At 49.4% G+C, this 14,362-nt stretch overlaps 1 protein-coding gene across 3 annotated transcripts in view; it reads right to left on the bottom strand.

Moving 5' to 3' along the window:
- Nucleotides 1-149: 149 nt before the first annotated feature.
- ABCC10 (ATP binding cassette subfamily C member 10) overlaps nt 150-14,362 on the bottom strand; it is a 30,247-nt gene continuing 16,034 nt past the window's right edge. For 2 of the 3 annotated variants that reach the window (XM_054162370.1, XM_054162371.1), the window contains exons 6-22: nt 11,008-11,147; nt 10,449-10,528; nt 10,139-10,310; nt 9,137-9,235; nt 8,761-8,950; nt 8,322-8,399; nt 7,752-7,943; nt 7,198-7,333; nt 6,656-6,851; nt 5,547-5,890; nt 5,217-5,386; nt 4,759-4,919; nt 4,083-4,336; nt 3,614-3,759; nt 3,052-3,149; nt 2,753-2,865; nt 150-780 (exon numbers count right to left, since the gene is read on the bottom strand). In XM_054162370.1, coding sequence (XP_054018345.1) covers nt 645-780; nt 2,753-2,865; nt 3,052-3,149; nt 3,614-3,759; nt 4,083-4,336; nt 4,759-4,919; nt 5,217-5,386; nt 5,547-5,890; nt 6,656-6,851; nt 7,198-7,333; nt 7,752-7,943; nt 8,322-8,399; nt 8,761-8,950; nt 9,137-9,235; nt 10,139-10,310; nt 10,449-10,528; nt 11,008-11,147 — 2,705 coding nt within the window. In that variant the 3' untranslated portion in view covers nt 150-644. The remainder of the gene's footprint in view (nt 781-2,752; nt 2,866-3,051; nt 3,150-3,613; nt 3,760-4,082; nt 4,337-4,758; nt 4,920-5,216; nt 5,387-5,546; nt 5,891-6,655; nt 6,852-7,197; nt 7,334-7,751; nt 7,944-8,321; nt 8,400-8,760; nt 8,951-9,136; nt 9,236-10,138; nt 10,311-10,448; nt 10,529-11,007; nt 11,148-14,362) is intronic. The other variant, XM_054162372.1, reaches the window with a different exon arrangement.

Below are 14,362 nucleotides of genomic sequence, written 5' to 3'. Positions count from 1 at the left end.
AGAATAGGCAGTTTCCCTTGGAAAATAGTCTTGAAATACATGAGCCTTACAGGCCTTTAATGTAATCACATTCTATCCCTTCAGGGAAAGGCCTTCTCTACTGTAAACTGGAGGAAAAGCAGCAAGGCATCCATGTGCAACCTTCTGGGCTACAACAGGTTATTGTCCTCTGAAAGTAGTGGGGAGAAGATAGGGTTATTTTTGTGCAGAGAGGACACCACAAAGTCTGTGCCTAGTAGGGAAAGGGAAGAGGGACCTGAATAATGCAGCTTCACAAGGATCATAGAAATACTGAATTATATTTCCACTTTAAACTGCACATATAAGGCTAAGCCTCAGACTAGAAGACTCTCCTTCAGTGAACAGAAAACCCCTCTAGTCTCAAATGGGAGACTTGGAGGGGAGTAGTATCCCATCCAGCTAGGCTTGCACAGCCCTAAACACCATGTGCCATCTTCCATACCAAAGGAAAAGCCACAGTGACATGCTCCCATCCCTGAGGACACACAATTGCTGTCTGCAGGAAAGAATAACCCCCCACCTCAGCAGCTCCTGGCCCTGCAAGGACAGGGCTGGTGGATGAAACAAGAGGAAAGTCAGGTACACAGCCAGGAGGGCTGGCTGGGCCCAGCCCAACATGGAGGTCACTGCTGCCCACTGTGCAGGAGGCGCTGGAACAAGGAGCCATCTTTCTGGCTTAGGTGGGTGGGTGAATCCAGCTCTGCCACTTTCCCAGCTTGCATCACTAGCACACGGTCTGAGTCCAAGATGGTGTTCAGCCTGTGAATAGCAAACAGCAGGACAGATGTCGGTGGATCTGAGGAATAATCTTGGATACTGCTTCCCCCGGTGTCCAGGGGTAGCCCAAGACATGCTCAGCATCAGGATACAGACCCACATCTTCCTGTGTGCTCAGGGGCACACTGCTGTGCAGGTCCCCAGAGAGCCTCTGCACACTGCTGAAACATATCATGTCTTAGGAGAGCACAGCGATGCCTTGCAGCTGCTGGGCATGGCAGTGCACCAGAAGCCAAGAGGGAAGCTCTATGGAGGAAGAGCTCAGGGCACACCTAGTTCTGTGGTTGAACAAGATGTCTCTGTTCCCACAGAGGAGTTGCTTCTGTTTGCCCCTACATTTCCTTGCCTGTCACCTCCTGAGGGTAGCAGAAATGGACTTGTGCATCAGGTGCCCTTCCCCAGCAGTCAGTCCCTTCCCTATTTTCTTATGCTGCTGTCACTAGTAGATAGTTGCCAGACTGCCAACCACAGCACACATATGCACCCAGTTTTGCCCAGACTGCTAGCAGGGCAGCAACCAGGGCAGCAGGAATTCCTTTGCATGGTTGTGCACTGTTCAGTGTGAAACTACAGTCCTGCAAAGCTGCAAGTCACAGGGAAGAGACCACAGGATTTCAGCAGCTAAAAAGCTGTATGGAGTTCAGGATTCTGGTTACGTATTCACACCCAAAAGAGGGCCAAGCTGCTGCACTGAAAATGACCTTGAGTGGCAAGGGACAAATGTCAAGTCACTTCACTCCCTAGATTTCAGCCATGCAACTAACATTTCACCCAGAGTTGAATAACATGAAGAACCATGGGTACAAAGCAACTCCATCACCAGCTCTCCCTCCTTACTGCCCTCCTCAATCCCTCTTCATCCCACTGGAAGAGGGGTTGGAGCCATCTTCAACCCAGACTTGCTGCCTTGCCATCAGTCACTCCTTCCACCACTGGTTCTCTCTCCTCTAATTACTCCTTCATCAGAGGTAGCCTCCTCCCACCCAACCCAAACACACACCTCAGCCCACAGTGCCTTTACCTTTCAACTTTATTTACACACAATACCCCTAGTGTAGAAACCAAATTCCCTCCTACCTCCTTCCTATCTGATGTATTTAACAAGACCCACTCAATCTGCTTGCCAGGCCCGGACCACCCTGCCTGTCATCTATTACTCCCACTTCTGTACAGCAGGATACAAGCCTCTGCCACCTGCTCAATTCATTATTTTTGTGGTAACCTTTGTGTTTTCAAAACATTCCCCATACAACTGTGTTACCCTCCTCCAAATTCTCCCCTTGGCAAGAGTGAGAACACTGTCTAATGCTAACCCATCTTTTCTCAGCATCCATGGTATTTAAGTTTTGTCCTCCCTCCACCTGCAAGCATCTGCTGCCCCTGCTCTTACACTAGATCTCTCAGCTGTGGGGCAGCACTGTTGCCCTGTCCTTCCTGGGCAGCGTCTAGCTTGCTGGCACAGAGTTCTGGAAAACAGAACTACCCAGCATCCCGCCTCCCTTGGCTGGCAGCTTGCTGCGACCCTTTGCTTTGGCTATCCTGCAGTGCCCTCTACTGAGCCAGACACCTGCTCCTCCTCCCCAGTATTCACGATGCTCCTTCTGTAGCGTAGTTCTCCACGGCTCCTTGCCCTAATTTGGCAAACCACAACGTTCAAGTTACTACTCCTGTCCCAGCAGGCAGTGCCCAGGAAGAGCCATCTGCCATACAATGTGGCATTTTGCCCTGTGCTGCCCCCCAGTTTCTGGGTGCAAGGTTTTCACGTCCAGTTGTTCCCAGCACCCAGGGGCTAATACAGCAGAGGCAACAAAGAGGCAAGGTCCAGCCTTTTACACTTGGGAAGCCTCATCACGGAAACCCCCTGCTCAGCTCAAGGCACAGTCGTGGCAGGTGCTGCCACCGCTCCCTGAGTGGTAGGATGGATTTAGCTGTAGAGTTGCTGCTTCCTTCATACCTGTGAGCAATTGTCAGAACAGTTTTGTCAGCAAAACACTGGCGGATGGTCTTCTGCAGCAGCTGGTCTGTCTTCTGATCCACGTTGGCTGTGGCCTCATCGATACACAGCACCTGCCAGGGACAGAGAGTAAAGGGAAATCCCAAGCACCTCAGAGGATCCCACCCTATTCCTGCCTACAGACAGCCTGAACAAGTAGCACAAGATGTCTGTCCCAATCACACCCCCAGCTCTGGAGCGCGCTGCTCCCCACAGCAGCTCCCCTCCCAACCTTGCTCCAGCAGAGGCAGGGTACTCACCTTGGCCTGTGTCAGGAGGGCTCTTGCCAGACACAACAGCTGTCTCTGTCCCACAGACAGACTCTTTCCCCTCTCTCCCACCTCACTGTCCATTCCACCTGCAGAGGACAAATTCAGCAGTCACCTTAGTAGGTTCAGCACAGGGCCCCAAATGGCTCCCCCAGTTTGGGGTTTTCCCAGTAGCACTCAACATGCCAGTCCTGCTCAAGCCCATGCCTTAGGAACTGGAGCCTTTACACTTGAACACAAACAACATCTGGCAGAGATGCCACGTTTCCCAGAAGTAGGACCTGGGTTATCTCTCAGGTTCTTCTTAGATGTCCACTGGGGCCTGTTATCCTCAGGAAGATTCTCCCACCCAATCCATCACCTGCCAGTCCCTTGCCACTAAATCTCATGGAATGCCACAGGGTCCCATGCTGGTCCTAGCATGGCCTCACCTAACCAATTCCCTACTGTACCCATATGGCCTTTTTCCCTCAGCTCCCTGACTGAGTTGAGTCCTCCTCCTGTCTCCCAGTAAGAGGGCTCACCAGTTGCTTCTCACTGGGTTCAGACTCACCCATTTGAGTAACAGCATCCCACAGGTGGCATTGCTCTAGCATCTCACGGAGCTCAGCATCTGTCCTTTTCCCTTGGGGGTCCAGGTTCTCTCGGATTGAGCCACTGAACAAAAATGGATCCTGGGGGATGATTGCCAGCCTAGATCTGCAAGCAAATGAGAGCTGAGAGCCCAAGGGGTGGGTTCTGCTGAAAAGCAAAGGCCTGTTATTTTTCTTTCCTGAGGTAAGGTGTCTTGGCTTGTTGTATACCTTAGAGGCACATGGGTCACATTCAGCCTCATTGCCTCAGCACAACTGCTCAGAAACAACAGTGCAACTCCTAAGAAAGTGCTACAATCAGACAAGAGGGTGCCATGACAGTAAATCCTTTGTTCCTCGCTCTTCCCTTTGGCATCCAACCACTTGACAGCTCTCAGCCTCCAGACTCTGCCAGCTACCCTCCATTCTGCTCTGCCCTCCCCTCCGTACCTCAGTTCCTCCAAGCCCACAAGGTGGCTGTCAACACCATCCAGGAGAATCCGGCCCGACTTCAGCTCCAGCATGCGGAAAAGAGCCAAGAAAAGGGTGGATTTTCCAGATCCTGTGCGACCTACGATCCCCACCTTCTCTCCAGGGTAAATGGTGAAGCTCACGCCATCAAGTGCATTAGGCAAGCCCTCTCGGTATGCCAGCTCTACTTGCTGGAATTCCACAAGCCCCTGGCTTGGCCAGTCAGCAGCAACCTAAGAGAGATACCCAGGTGAGACAGGATATGACTGTGGCTCCCTGTTGTCTTCAGCCTCACCTTCCCAAAGGTCAAGCCCCATCCCTCCCTTTAGATGGTTGCTTGGCTCCTGAGCAGACCAAATACCCGGCCCAGCTCCAACTCCAGCCACCTCCTAGGCTTATCTTTTTTTCCTCAAAGTTTGGACCTATCACCTGTTCTTCTCTCCTACCCTTTCCCATCATTCCATCCTTCATTAACTCCTGGTAGAGATTCATCTTCCTATAGGGACATACTGGTAAAGAATGAGTGATCAAGGTAGTTTGTGTGGGTGAGGGCCCTCCACCCATTCACTGGAACCCCATGATCTCCCCAGGAGGCAAGAGCAGGGCACAGAGCCAAAGGATGGGCCAGGCCCTGAGAACATGTTTGAACTTTTACCTGGATCAGTTTATCCTGGGGCTCTGTGGGAATGTTTGTGGTGTATTCCTCTGTTCGCTCCACACTCACCATCATGGTCTCTGTCAGAGTGAAGCTCGAAATAAGATCTGAGAGCAGGTTTGTGACAGATAGGGCGTATGAGAGTGAAAGGCCCACAAGTCCTGTGATGACAAAAGCATAAGCAAGAACGTTACTGGCTGGGAAGAAGCTGAGATCTTGGTGGCAGGACAAAGAAACAAGAGAGAAATCTAGAGTCTGGAATCACACTTGAGTATGGGGATATGCAAGAGGAGGGACAGGAGCTGATGCAACTATACTGTGGGTGACTTGTAAAGGGACGGAGCAGGAGCTCTGGATCTTACTCCAGTGTAGGAAGATGTGTAGCTTCTGAGCCAGAAGAGGAGGAACACCTGGGCCACAGCATAGGGGTGGACAGAGAACAATTCCTGGCAGCCTACCTGGATTTCCCAGTTGCTTCTGGTGCTGGATAATGGCAATTCCTGCAATAGCAGTAATCACAGCGACCCCAATCATCTGCAAGCGGATGTCCAGCCACTGCGCTGCTGTGTTGCTGACAAAGAGGCAGCGCTGGTTCTGCTCCAGGCGCAGGTGATTCTCCAACTCAAACCTGGCTGGCACACAACAGAGGTCTGCACCACTCAACCTTCATTCCTTCTGCCCCAGGACACGAGCATTCCTACTACACCATAACCAGCCCCACATCCAAGAAGGCACTGGTCTGTTAAGCCAAAGCTCTGGCTCTTTTGGTGCATGTTCTTTCTACTCACCTCTCTGTTGCCCGCATGGCTCTGATGCTGCACAGTCCTGAGAGAGTCTCTGAGAAGTGAGTGTAAATGGGAGACAGGGTGACACTGTAAAGGCGCTTGAGCTCCCGCGATGTACACCGGTAATAGCGCTGGATGGAGTAGTAGAGGGCAGCCAGAGGGAGTAAGACCAGACCAATCCATGGGAGGCCATAGGTGACTATCACCAGCATGCCCAAGAGCCCATACATGTTGGCCAGCAAGATGTTGAGCATAAATGGCAGGTTGTCATCCACGCAGTACAGGTCTGAGGAGAAGCGGTTCAGGATCCGTCCTGTTGGTGTGGTGTCAAAGAATGTGACTGTGGCCTGGCAAAGAGGAAACCAGAAAGTAAGAGCCAGTCAGCTGCAGTAGGTAAGGTCCAGCCACAGAAGAGTGTCCAGGAGAGCAGCACTATGGGGAGCAGATAAGGCTACAACAGGATGGCCACCACAGCCCCATCATTTCCTGAGATGGAGAAGTCTCAGACTCCACGGCCAGCATCCACTCATGCTGTTCACATAGTAAAAGTCAGCAGTCCTTCTGAGGTGAATGGCAGACAGCTACCAGGATAGCAGTCACTCAGATCGCATAATGGCCTACCAGTAGCCAATCCACTAGCCTCTAATCCTGTCCTCCAATCCTCTAACCTTAGTTCTAGTCTGCGGACTCAAGGAAGCCCAAATCCTAACGAAAGTTAGCTGGCACATGATAGCATCAGCCATAAATCTTGCTTAATGACTCCTTCCAATCTTATCTCAATCTGAGTTCATGATCCTGCAAAAGCTACTTTGATTCAATTTCTCCTCATCACAGCTGTACACTGAAGCCTAGCTGGTGAATAGATACAGGTGGCAGCCATAAAACACTCCTCCATGAAATAGAATGTGTTACAGGACACATTTTGAACCCCAAGTCACTGGTCCCTTGTCCTGGCTGTGGTGCAGCCCTTTTTGGATATAGTCCTATGGGGAGCTCATCAGCTACTATCAGCAGAAGCCCTAATCCACCTCCCTACTCCCAACTAGGAGAAAAATGTCAAAGCAGAGCAACTTGCAGAAGGCCCAGCCTGCCCTGGACTTTCTGACCATTACCTTTATAACCCTCTGGAGCAGTCGGTTGTGAATAACAGCGGCAGCACGGAGACTGCCATAAGCAAAGAGGAAGGCTCGAAGAATGGTGAAGAAGGAGTTGGCTCCTGCAATGCTCCCATAAACTATCAGATAGAAATTCACATCCAGTGAGCCATTGGAAGGGGCTGGAGTGGTGTCCAGAGCTTGAATGGGGGAGCTGGAATACAGAAGAAGGAAGATTATCAATCTGCCAAGGTCCCCATGACAGTAAACTCACAGCCAGGGCATGAGAACCCAGAAGACATCTCAATGGGAAACCAGGATACCTCAACATGATACTCCTGTGAGAGTCCATCCCTCTAGCATGCTGGGATAAACTGACTACTGTGTAGCTAGAGATCTTCTATCAGTCCCAAATAGAAGACCTTTGAGTATCTCACCAGGTCAAACAGATTTCCCAGAGTGGGCTGGTCAGTTTATCCCTGCTCTCAACAAGGATCTTCACAGAAAATGCACTTAAGGGCAAAATGGGAGAGTGGCATCTCCTGATTAGATTCACTTACACGAGGCCAGCAACAGAGAAGAGAAGCAGGTGTGGGGAAGGAAGAGAAGCTGAGCAGACCATCGCAGAGGTATTTGCTGTCTGGGATATGCTGGAGATCCAGTGTGATAGCCACCAGTCTGAAATATTTCTGGATGCTACAGAAGAAGACAGATTATTGCATAAAGTGGGATTCAACCCTAAAATCAGCAGATATGAAGCAGAAAATCTGGAGGAAAGGCTGCTGGATAGCTTTTGTTAGTGTTTCACTGTCCAGTTCACTCTTCCTCTGCCTTCATTCTCCACTGTTAGCAGTAGAGCAGGAGCAAGGGAACAGTCCTGAGCTGCAGCAGCAACACAGAACTGCTGATGCAGCATTGAGATTCCAGATCCTGTTCCCACATGTGCCCCCTTCTCAACTGTGCTACTTTAGTTCGGGGAAAAGAAAAGAGGTCTTCCTGCTGCAGAGAGAACTGTTAGCTCCCCGGCCTCTTTTCTTCCCTAGATTCTGCACAACCAGGGAATGACAGAAGAGTAATGTCTGAAGGGAGATGTGCTGCTGGGCCACTGCCTCACCTTGCATCAGGAAGAGTGACAAAAGGATGGATAATGCCAAGCAGCTGCCCACTGCTAGCCAATATGCTTTGTACACCTCAAAAGCCACTGCCCCTTCCTTCTTCTCTTCCTCCTTGTGGATGAGATGATTGTTTTGTGTTGACTCTTTTGCCTCTGTTTCTACAGCCACTTCTTGGCCCTGTTCATCATGGGCTGTGGGAATGGAAGCAAAAGCAAATGTCAGTGTGACGCAAGTTCCTCCTGTAACTGCTCCTTGCTGTGAATGGACCAAGCCTAGGCTATGAGGGAGACTTCTCTCCTCTTTCAATACAGGTGCACCAATCCTCTCAGACCTGCGTCCAAAGTTGGACCACAAGTGGAACAATAGATTCAAATATTATTCCAAACCAATAGACAACAATACGTGGGTCTCCTCTCCCTCTGGGCACACACTACCCACAGGTCAGTACTGCCACAGCAGAGTGAAGTGGTGGAAGCTCTGCTCTAAGGCCAACAGCCATCAGGTAAAGGTTCTGGGTGGTCATCTGAGCTGTGGTGCCCCAGCCACCCTCAAGCTTGCCAGGTATGGACCTTTCTCCTCCTCTCTCTTGTCCATATCCTTGGACTTGGGGAAGGCTTCCACAAGTGGCAGGATGTCAGCTGGAGTGCCTGTGAAGAGAGACATGTAAATGCTTCAGTCCATGAGGAACAGATGCCAGCTACTTCCTGTGTCTTGCTATGACCCAGTTTTGTTCTAACATTCCCTATTTTCTCTCACAGCACCTGCACTCTTGAAGGTCCTACTTCATACAATCTGCCATAGCTTTCTGCCTTATCAGCTCCACATCTCTAGCGCTGTCCTGTTTTATCTGTACATCTGCACATTCCTTTCTGTCCCATCTTTGCACACATGCAGTGTCCTCAAGCACTTTATCAATGGGTTTCTCACTAGTCAATCCTACTCCCCTCTGTCCAACCATTCCAAGACTGGAACACAGGCACAAATGAATGCCTGAGACAGTGAATGTACCTGTCTTAACTATCCTGCCATTGTCTATTAACAGCAAGGCATCAGCTTTCTTCAGAAACTCTGTCCTGTGGGTACAAAGGATCCTGGTCTTGTGTTTGAGAACTCCGAGAATGCATTTCTGCATGAGATGGTTGGCTACTTCTGCATCAACAGCAGCCAGGGGATCATCAAGGAGGTAAAGCTCTTTCTCCTGGGAGGGAGACAAAATACAAGCAGCAACAGGCAGTGCTGTACTGAAAAGTGCAAGTGACTCTGTGTGGCACACTGCCAGCATCTTTAGGCCAGAGCACACTGTACAGCTGAGTGATTCCAGCTTCTTTACATCTGACTTGGCACTGGGCACAATCTACCACAGCACAACTCCTTTGCTACTTACCTGGTAAACAGCCCTGGCAAGGGCTATTCGAGCCTTCTGTCCCCCACTGAGTGTCACACCATTTTCACCCACCTCTGTCTGGTCACCTGCTGGTAAAATCTGAAACATTTCAGAAAATCCATTTAGAAGGGACAGGAGACTGCAGGGGACCCAAAACCAGAACTCTGGGGTCCCTCTCCTACCTCTGGCAATAATTCCTAAGGGAAATTATCATATTGAATATTAAACAATGCAACAGTCTGCACTGATTCTGCAGAAAAATGGCAAGCTTGGTATTATCGCAACTAAACTCTCTTACAACCCAGAATAAGGTGAACATATTTGAACTACCCTTGAGAGCAATTTCTGGTCTCAAATTGCCCCTGGGCATTTTCTGGGAAAGCAAGTGCTGTGTCTGCACCAAAATCATGCCAAGGCCCACCCAAAAAGTTTAGTGGTAAAAGCTACAGTTTATTCTTGTTTTGGTGGCACAGGCATAGTCTACTATTTGCCAAATCTTGCCTTTATAGAGTATTTCTTTGTCAAAGCAAACAGGAGCTCCTAGTGCTTGACACTTCAGAAAGTCAGGCATCAGCTTACAGAATGCTAGAAGGCAAGCCATGTTTACTGGCTAACACAGCCATAAGCCTCTGACACAGATTATGTGTATTACTGACAGGAGGACCACAGACTCAGCCCTTCCAGAGCCCAGGGAAGCTCCTGAGCCAAAAAAATGTATGAGCTACTGATAGGTTTTGCCTGAAAAAGCTGGCAGCCATCAGCTCTACAGGAACATATCCTTTCCCCAGGAGCAAGGGGTTTTGGCTTAGCAGCAGAAGAACCTATCCAAAGCGCTACCAGAGCGTATGGTCTGGGATTGGCAATCAGAGTAATGTTGTGTGACTGGCACATTGGAAAAGCAGTCTACAGCCTGGAAGAATGAGAACTGCTCCCAGGGAGGCTCAGGCTGGATGCAAAAGTTGGCCAAGGCAGCTCAGGCATGTTTACAGGTTAGGCACTCACGTTTAGGTCATCAGAGAGGGCGCAGGCCTCCACCACCTCCTTGTAGAGCCTGGCATCATATTCCTGCCCAAAAAGGATGTTCTCACGGACAGTAGTAGACTGTATCCAAGGCTCCTGTGCAGCCAGACCAAATCCCCGCTCCAGGTCACAAATATACACTCGTCCACCTTGTCTGCAGGCACACCAGAAGTGAGTGGAAAGGGTAACAAAGGACAAACCAAAATGGTCTACAAATAGAGATAGCAGTGGATGGTCTCTGCCTGCCATGGCACAGAGGGACGAGGCAGGGAGAAGCCTTTAGGCTACTTACTTAATGAGCTCTCCAGTGATGGCTGCAAGCAGAGAGCTTTTGCCAGAGCCGATTCTCCCAACAACTCCCAGGAGCATCCCCTGAAAAGGGAAATGAAAAGGAGCAACCTCATGTGCTAATACAGGGTGGCTTGTCTGGATTTAATTGAGCCACACATAGCCTTTAAGAAAGCTGACTACTGTCTTAAACTAGACCTATCTCACAGGTTCAACAGTGGAGCTGGGTACAGTTGTTGGGTATACCAAAATCCTGATATGGAAGGGCACAAGTCTGCAAGGAAAGTTAATTCTGGAGTCCAGGTGTGTTCCCTGCTCAGCCTTCTCCTGCTGGAGCAGTAGAAACCAGAGCTGGTTCATCTTTTGTGTGTAAGCCATGACTAGATCTGCTCCAGCATCCTTCAGCTCTCAGAGATGTGATATGTGTCCTGTGCTGCCTGACTAAGAAAGATTTTGATGCATGGCTTGTAAGGCCAGGAAAACATGAAAGCATGCCACCCTTGCTCCACTATTTGGCTTTTCTGGACTCATTCTTCTCTATTACCCCCTGTGTCCTTGCTCACCTTTTCCACTGACAGGTTCTCAATGTGCAGTTGCAGAGTGCCTGCGGATAAGGGCTGCCTGGTGCTTTCCTCCTCAACTGGTGTCCATGAGAAGGCTGCACACTGAATCTCCATGGCAGCAGCAGTACCTGAAGGGACATCTGCAATAGAAAGGCAGAACTGCACACTACTATGAAAAGGCCAGAATATGAAAGACACTTGGCATCACAAATACTATCAGCTTTGTTCCCAAATAGATGAGACCACAGAAAGGGCATCACCCTTGAGCCAGGCGCATAATGGGACACTTGCCTACTAACATGCCCTTAAGCTTATACTTCCCTTCCTCCAATCCTGTCTTCAGCTTCCACCAAACACACATAATGACCTGCTGGCTATCAGGGAGACATTGTAAGGTGTAGTGGTTTAGTGCAAGGGCTAAATTCCCTGCTCCTCCAACACAAAAGTGAGGGGAAGAGTACCACACAAAACTCAGGGTTCAAATAGTTACCTTAGCTAATAATCTAATTAATAATATAATGCATGATTACCTTAGCTTAGCCTATTTGCAGAAGCAGCACAGTGGAATACACAGAGAAAAAAAAACCAAACAAACAAACCACAACCAAACCAGCATAAACCAGAAAACCAAAGCCAGCAGCTAGCTGACTCCCACTCACTCTGCTGCCTTGCCTGCAGAAACAGCCAACACCCAAGAACCTGGAACCCAGAAACAGCAACCAGAACAGGAAGCCTCCCATGTTGCAATCTGAACTTTTAGCTCCAGGTAGCACTTTCATTTTTTGAAGCTGGCATGACTGCAGCATGGTATGAATAACAGCAGCAGGTTCAACTCAATCCATGACATAAGGATAACCTGATTTTATTACTATTAAAGGTAAAAGAATGGCAGAGAGCTAGCAAAAGGCAAGGAATGAGAGAAAAGGAGCTGTGATGAAAGAGAGGGGCACAGGGGCACCTATTCAAGCCTTTCTGCCAGGCAAAGCTATAAACATAGTTTCATTGTCAGAGGAACTTTGGACAGAGGAGGGAGTGGCTTCTTCTAAATGGACACCAAAGGCAGAGCTCTGCAGGAACAAGCAATGGTCTATGGTTGGCAAAGAGAAATGTTGCAGCCTTCTCTCCCACTTTCCAGAGCACAATGGTGCAGATTGCCCCTTCCCTGAGCCACTTTGCTGTTTCCACCTGTGCCACTTTATGAAGTCAGCACCAGCTGTTGTGTTCTTGTTTAATCACAAAATGTAGATTGGCTGGGACAATTTGGTACCTTCTGATCTTGCCTCATGGGAAAGCAAGTCAAAATGATTCAGTATCTGCGTGTCCCTGGTACAAGTACCATAAATTGGAATTATTAGGCACCCCTAACCACACCTACAACTCCTGAATGCCTTGGAAAGGTGCTGACAATTAAGATCATAGGCCCCTTTGAAAAGTGCCAAGTTTGCCCAACAAGATTAATGGCCACAGTGGAAACAGTACTGTCCAAAGCACCAAGCAAAGTCAATCGTGATTCGACCCTATAAATACTGATCCCAAGTGAGGCTTATTGGAGCAATCTGGGATTACAGTGGCTGTGACTAGGTATCTTGCTGAGCTGGGGTGCCTCTCAGATTCAACTCTGATCATCCACCACCATCTGTCTGTAAAGACTGACAACAGGGAAGACCATCTGCTTGTAGTAATCTGACAGTAAAGAGCTGTAAGTGTTTGCTATCTCTAGGATTTTATGAAATCCCAAAGACCCCTGTATGCCCAAATTTACTATAATCTGCAGGAAAGGAAACACCTTAATCACAGGTTAACCTCTCTACCTGTGCATAGCTCTGTCTACTTTTTGCTTAGTGAGCTTTGTTAAAATTTGTCTAAATCACTGCATTGATTACAGTTGATTGTAGATGGCTGACTGGTTAAACACTGCTATCTTACAGTTTACAGCAGTAGAATACATAGAATACATAGAATAAACCAGGTTGGAAGAGACCTTTAAGATCATCGCGTCCAACCCATCAACCAATCCAACACCGCCCAAACAACTAACCCACGGCACCAAGCACCCCATCAAGTCTTCTCCTAAAAACCTCCAGTGATGGTGACTCCACCACCTCCCCAGGCAGCCCATTCCAATGGGCAATCACTCTTTCTGTATAGAACTTTTTTCTAACATCCAGCCTGAACCTCCCCTGGCACAGCCTGAGACTGTGTCCTCTTGTTCTGGTACTGCTTGCCTGGGAGAAGAGACCAACATCCGTCTGTCTACAACCTCCCTTCAGGTAGTTGTAGACAGCAATAAGGTCACCCCTGAGTCTCCTCTTCTCCAGGCTAAGCAACCCCAGCTCCCTCAGCCTCTCCTCGTAGGGCTTATGTTCCAAACCCCTCACCAACTTTGTTGCTCTTCTCTGGACTCGTTCCAGCAAGTCAACATCCTTCCTAAACTGAGGGGCCCAGAACTGGACACAGTACTCGAGGTGCGGCCTAACCAGTGCAGTGTACAGGGGCAGAATGACCTCCCTGCTCCTGCTGGCCACACTGTTCCTGATGCAGGCCAGGATGCCATTGGCCCTCTTAGCTGCCTGGGCACACTGCAGGCTCATGTTCAGTCTACCATCAACCAGCACCCCCAGGTCCCTCTCAGCCTGACTGCTCTCCAGCCACTCTGACCCCAGCCTGTAGCTCTGCATGGGGTTGCTGTGGCCAATGTGCAGAACCCGGCACTTGGATGTGTTCAATCTCATGCCGTTGGACTCTGCCCATCTGCCCAGCCTGTCGAGGTCCCTCTGCAGAGCCTCTCTACCCTCCAGCAGATCAACTCCTGCCCCCAGCTTGGTGTCGTCAGCAAATTTACTGATGATGGACTCGATGCCCTCGTCCAGATCATCAATAAAGATGTTAAAGAGCATGGGGCCCAGTACCGATCCCTGGGGCACACCACTGGTGACTGGCTGCCAGCTGGATGTGGCACCATTCAATTGCTGCTATCTCAAAATTACATAGGATGCACAAACTTATCTTAAAGCACTTCACTGAAGTCCCAACACTCAAATCATCTTAGTTATAAATTGTTGACCAAGTCTGGGATTACGGGTGGATATAATCATACCCTCTGAAGGCATTTGGAGAGCAAGGGAGTCCATTCTGAACCTTGTTACACAATGGAAGGGCCTCATTAGTCATGAACTGCTGACCAGGTCTAAGATTGGCTGCAGCCGCACCTAGGCCCCTCTCCGAGAAGGAGTTCAGAGAGCAAGGGAGTCCATTCTGAAAACCTAACGAGTCAATGGGAAGGCCATCTTTATTCTGTTTATTCCCAATTCCTGTGGAGGTCTTCCTAGCCTAACCCTAAGTCAATTTCCACCTG

The sequence above is a fragment of the Dryobates pubescens genome, chromosome 6 (assembly GCF_014839835.1).
Source record: "Dryobates pubescens isolate bDryPub1 chromosome 6, bDryPub1.pri, whole genome shotgun sequence".
Lineage (NCBI taxonomy): Eukaryota > Metazoa > Chordata > Aves > Piciformes > Picidae > Dryobates > Dryobates pubescens.
This window is presented reverse-complemented; position numbering and strand designations above follow the sequence as displayed.